The sequence below is a fragment of the Neltuma alba genome, unplaced genomic scaffold (assembly GCF_004799145.2).
Source record: "Neltuma alba isolate B1F8T4 unplaced genomic scaffold, ASM479914v2 tig00011729_pilon, whole genome shotgun sequence".
In the NCBI taxonomy this organism is placed as follows: domain Eukaryota; kingdom Viridiplantae; phylum Streptophyta; class Magnoliopsida; order Fabales; family Fabaceae; genus Neltuma; species Neltuma alba.
Window position 1 is genome coordinate 140,010 of NW_021636357.1, and position 5,862 is coordinate 145,871.

Here is a 5,862-nt window from a genome sequence, read left to right on the forward strand (position 1 = left end):
TTGTTTTTTGAGCCGCAAATCACAACAGTTGATGGGGTTATATTTTGGGACGCCATTTCTGGATGCTTAAAAGGGTCGTCGTAATGGTAAGAGGGAGTGTTGATTGGATTAGGGAGAAACCTTTCCTCCGGCGAGGTCGACAATCAGTTACGCTTCGCATGTGGACGCCACCAATAAACGTGACGCTGACTGGGAAAGAGTTGGTTCTTTGTTCTTAATTACTTTTATCCCACGGATCTTATTGGTCCGCGGCTTTTAGCTTTCTTTTTCATACATGTGGTTGTTTTTTGGACTGGCAAAAAAAAAACAAAAGTTTTTTTGGGAAATGTCTGTGATAGTGTAACTCGTGGTTGTTTTTTTTGAGGAAAAAAATACTTATAAAATTACTACCAAGTTTTAAAAAGTTCATTTTCACAAGTTTTACCTGTAAATAAGGAATCTGACTTACAAATGTGAAAGATTAGCAAGTAAATATAAATAATTAAATGACTTGTAAATAACATAAGACTATTTATATTTAAATTTTTTTTTTTGGGAATTTATGAGTTTTTTCAGCGAACTTCCGGTAGCTGTATTTAAATGGAAAAAATTACAATGAGAATTCAAGAAAAAAAAAATTACAAAATAAATCTTAAAAGTTGTTATTGTCTGTTTTGAAACTTGTCATTATAAATATTTAGGTTATTATAAAATTTTTAGTAATTATATTTTTTTATAGAATTTTACTGTAATTCTCCCTATTTAAACTTCATGTATCTGTCCTTTTTTTTGGGGGGGTAGGGGTTAATTGAAGGAATCTTTTTTTGCTGGACGTGGAAAACGTTTCAACTGTTATTTGGAGATTATTATATTAACTATTATTTTTATATGAGAGTTAGTTAACTAATTTAAATAGATTTAAAAAACTAATTAAATTAATTATTTGTAATAAATAGGTTTCTTCTTTTTTAAAATATCGTTACTAATCAAGTGTATTAGTTAGAATTACTATTATTACAAGGACTACCTTGAAAAATGGATAAACATGAGAGAAAAAGTGGATTGAGTTTTATATTTAGGATCAAAATAAAAGTCAAGCATGTTTTTATATCAAGGACCGAAGATAATACATACTACCTTTGATTCTTAGCATAAGAACTAGTTTTATTTTCAACTTGATCTTAAATATAAAACACCAATCTACTTTGTCTTTCATTTTATCTATTTTTTAAAAGCAATCCTTGTAGTAGTTCTATTTGTTAAAAGTTTCACCAAACAATAGTTTTAACTAATAATATGATTAGCAGGAATATTCTAGAGAAGATAACACTTATTTATAACAAATAACCAACTTAATAAATTTTCTTAGTTTACTCAAATTAGTCAAGTACTACCTCTAGTCATTAATAAGATCTCATTTGACTTTTATTTTGATCATAAATATAAAACCCCTAATTTACTTTGTCTCTCATATTTGTATTTTTTTTCTAGGTAATCCTTTAAATAATAGTAGTTCTAACCAAGACACTTGATTAACAACGTTATTTTAGGAAAAATAACACATATTTATTACAAATAACCAACTTAACTTATTTTTTTAATCTCTTTAAATTAATTAATTAGATTTTATATTTAGGACCGGAAGTAGTATTTTTTATTTTAATGATGAAGTAGTATCTGAAAACACGTTCCAGGCCAAAACGCGGTTTTGGTTCGTTTGGATCCATGCCTAAACCCATCTCTCTTGTTTCTTTCCTTTACCCGTCCTATTTAGGGTGTATTTAGAATGGCAGTGATAGAAGTAATTTTTTTAATCTGATTTTTATAAAAATCAGATTAATAAAAGTCAGATAATGTAATGTGATTTATATTTGGATTGAGTTTTGTAAAAAAATCAGTTTAAGAAGTTGAAAACTTGTTTAGATGATAAATGTAAAAATAAATTTGGATGTAAAATGACTTAAAAAAATATGAATTTTATTAAATAGTACATATAAATATTAAATATATATAATGTGACTATTTTAAAAGAGGTAAGAAAAATAAAATTATTAAAAAAAATTTATATATAACGTAACTATTTTAAAAGAGGTCAGAAAATAAAATTATTAAAAGTAAACTCTCCAGATTAAATTTTATTAGTTTTTTTTTCATATAATGTTTTTATAAATATAAAATTATTGAATTAAGTGGGACCATTTAAATACCTTTTTCTTTTTTCATCTTTATTTTTGTCTCTCCATTTTTCTCTTTCCACGGTTGAGAAGCAACAATTTTGAGCTTCTCATTCAATCTGACTTTTTCATGAGAGGTGCATCTACTCCATTGTGATCCTAAACAATAAAATTTAGGCAGAAGTTCGTTTGAGCTTTCAAACAGGTGTTTGGTATCGTGCAACCCGATCCCAAACACGCTCTTAATCAATCTGTTGACTCAACAAATAAACTTGGAGGGTGTTTGGAAAGTCTAATAAGCACTTTTCAGAAGTATTTTTCTACAAATCGAGATAAATGCCTCTACATATTTACTTCGTATACTATAAAAATATTTCTGAAACTATAGTTTTGATTTTATCTAAATACTCCCGTGGTTTAAGTTTGACTATAACCTTTTTAAGTTTTTAATTTAGTAAAATTGAAACCCTCGCAGTGACTATTAATTTACAGTAATGCGATAAATAAAGTACTGCCAGATAACCAACACTTTTCTGCCAGCAGCCAGATAATAAACACTTAACGCCACCTCTCAGACGTTAATAAGTAAACCACTCAGTTAGATTTAACTTTCAGAATAATCACGCTTATTTTTTTTTTTTTGCCAGATTCATATATTTGAATAATACTCATGTGTATTAACAGAACAATAAATTTGACAGATGGGATTTCTTTAGCTTATTAAAATAAGCTGAAATTATTATGTGATGAGCAAATGGAAAGAAAAAAATAAAAGGGGGAAAAAAAGAAATGCTTACGAGAAAAGATTTTTATATTCCCCAATCCTCCCCCAGCAAGAATACAAGTATATAGGGCCGCTCACCATTTTGGCGTGCAGAGGCCTCTCCTATATTCTCCTCCCCACCTCCTCCTTTGTCGATTGCTGTTTCGCATCGCTGTCCTTTCAAAGCGCAAAAGATGGTCAGTCTTTCTTCTCTTTATTGTCTTCCTTAGGTTTTGATTTCGATTTTACTGTTTCCTCCTTTTTCTGAGATGTCTGGGATGGAGGAATGTTATTCACTTGCATATCGTAATCACCCGCGATGTGAGATTGGAAGCATGTGCTTAAAATCTATTGAAATTGGACAGTGGTTACTGTTTTCTCGCCCCTGTCTTCCCTTCTCTGGCGCTGATTATTGTTTTATATCTGTATTTTTAAAGTCCGTGGTTGTTTCGTGGTCGATCTGATAGTTTGAACTCGTAGAATTAAATAAATCTATCGGCCTGCTTACCTGATTAGCTCGTTTGACTCGTATCATTTGCTTTCAGATCTGACTTCTCTGTCTTTTCGATCTTTTGAATTGTTTTATAAATTAGTATTTACTTTGGTTTGATCTTCTGAAATGTTACTTAATTTAGCCCCATTTGGGTAAGCGATCATGTCTTGGATCTAATCTTTGTTCTGCTAAGTTGAGGATTATTTATGTACTGATAAGTGATTGTGAAGAATTTCTTTTGATAAAAGAAAAAAACCGTCGGTGTCTTTGCTGTTGATATGCGAAGATATACTGATCAGTCACTGTACTGGTATTGGTCATGTGCACTTTTATCGCTGAAATACGGGCTAACTATAATAAATGGTTAACGCTCTACTACCTAAAACAGTGAGAGTACTATCATCCACCAGTTTCGTTTATCGGCTATTGAAATGATTGGTACTTAAGTGTATGCATATGGTATTTGTTTGTTGGTTTTTCTTTAATTTCGGTCTTGCTATCTTTCTTATGGAGTCGACTTGTGCATGCCATAGACTATATCCATAGTCATTCAGAATAGTTTGTAAATGATTTGATTCATCGGCTGATTTGCAATGTGACAGGCTAATGCAGCGTCGGGTATGGCTGTCAATGATGAGTGCAAGCTGAAATTTTTGGAACTCAAGGCAAAAAGGACTTATCGCTTCATAGTTTTCAAGATTGAGGAAAAACAGAAGCAAGTTATTGTGGAGAAGGTTGGAGAGCCAGCCCAAGGCTATGATGATTTCACTGCCAGTCTTCCTGCCGATGAGTGTCGATATGCTGTTTATGATTTTGAGTTTCTGACAGAAGGGAATGTTCCCAAGAGCAGAATTTTCTTCATTGCATGGTAAGTTTAGTTCTCTGGCGTGCAAAATGTTGAGACCTCAATCACAGAAGCTTTGCTCAAGAAAAAGAAAGGGGATAAAAATTGCAAGACCTTCCCTGCCTTCAATTCTGAAGCGACAAATTAAACTTCTTTCTTCAGATCACAACTATCTAAGATCCAGTCAACGCCTATGCATGAATCTATGCTTGTTTGTGATGCTCAAACCACTTAATCACAACTATCCAGTGTCCCGATTACCTCCTTTTGTTAATGCCATTATTGGAATGGTCGGATACCAAAGCCACTTGGGAAACTTCAACCCCTTGGACTTCTGTTTGATGTAGGATTAGTGTGTGTGTGGGATTCAAATAAATTTTATTCATTCATGTTCATTCGTTAACAGGAAACTTAAGCCCCTTAGACTCTCAAACTCTTAATTCACGTATGATTAAGATGAGAATTATTCAAATACATGGTGCTTATCCAAAATCTTAGACACCTCTAGTTTGAGAGTCAAACTTCGTCTTCAAACTTATAAATGTCTCTCCTCTTGATTTGGCGTTTGAAAAATATTCCCAGCACAAAGCATGTCATGCTTGATTATTGAATTTTATCTTATTGCTTTTCTGTGAAGGTCCCCGGATACATCAAGGGTCAGAAGCAAGATGATTTACGCTAGCTCAAAGGACAGATTCAAGAGAGAGCTGGATGGAATTCAAGTAGAGTTGCAAGCAACAGATCCAACTGAGATGGGTCTTGATGTCTTTAAAAGTCGTGCCAACTAATATGCGTATTAGACGCTGGGATGGGGGTACCGCGTCCCTGAAGCTTTAGTTATTTAAATTGGAGTGCTTATAGGTTGTCAGAGTCACATGCTAAACTTGGCTCATCATGGAATCAAATTTTTGGCTTGGCGTTATCATTCACCTTCTGTGAAATACGGGGTCCATGTGTTTGAGTGGTATTCATGTCCTGTTATTGTGTAACTTTGTGTGATTAGACAAAAAAACTAGTTTCTCATGTCTTCTGAATATTGAGACTGGCCATATTGTGGCATGCTTTGATTACTTTCGATTTTTTGATATATTGTTTTTATTTTCATAACCATAACCGAGTCGTCAACTTTGTTGGTTAGCTTTGACCAATGTCAAAGTTGATTATGTTACCCCAAGGGGGAGAGCTGTGTTGTCGGGTATGCTTGGTTGTAAACTGTCAAATGCTTTAAACAAACTTGTTGGATTGGGTTTTCTATCAAGCCATATGCATCCAAGCACGGTTTGCTTGGAAGGATATATGGAAAGTTGTGAATGAAGCGGTTTGCGATTTTCTTTGGCAAACAATAATAATAAATCTTATTCTATTAAATGTGTTCAGTTATATTAATTTCATAATGTTATTCTATAATTAATCACATCTTTTAGATATATTGTTAATTGAAAAGTTTTTGTTAATAACTTTATTAAATGTTGCTTTTTCTTTTTAATCTCTTTTGAATATACGTTTGTTATGGATTCAATCTTTTTTTTAAATTTTTGGGTATATCCATATATTTATCTCAACAACTCCAACCACATTTATTATTACCATATATTATTGTTGGTGTTAT

At 32.2% G+C, this 5,862-nt stretch overlaps 1 protein-coding gene across 1 annotated transcript; it reads left to right on the forward strand.

Moving 5' to 3' along the window:
• The first annotated feature begins 3,016 nt into the window (after window positions 1–3,016).
• Window positions 3,017–5,360, forward strand: LOC114717279 (actin-depolymerizing factor 2). The gene is made up of 3 exons (XM_028902386.1): window positions 3,017–3,113; window positions 4,012–4,277; window positions 4,891–5,360. Exons 1-3 carry the CDS (start codon window positions 3,111–3,113, stop codon window positions 5,039–5,041), a joined length of 420 nt encoding a protein of 139 aa, XP_028758219.1. The 5' UTR covers window positions 3,017–3,110; the 3' UTR covers window positions 5,042–5,360.
• Window positions 5,361–5,862: the final 502 nt, after the last annotated feature.

Coding starts and splice junctions, on each gene's coding strand:
- LOC114717279 (XM_028902386.1), top strand. Junction 4,278..4,890: donor AGAATTTTCTTCATTGCATG/GTAAGTTTAGTT, acceptor TTTTCTGTGAAG/GTCCCCGGATACATCAAGGG.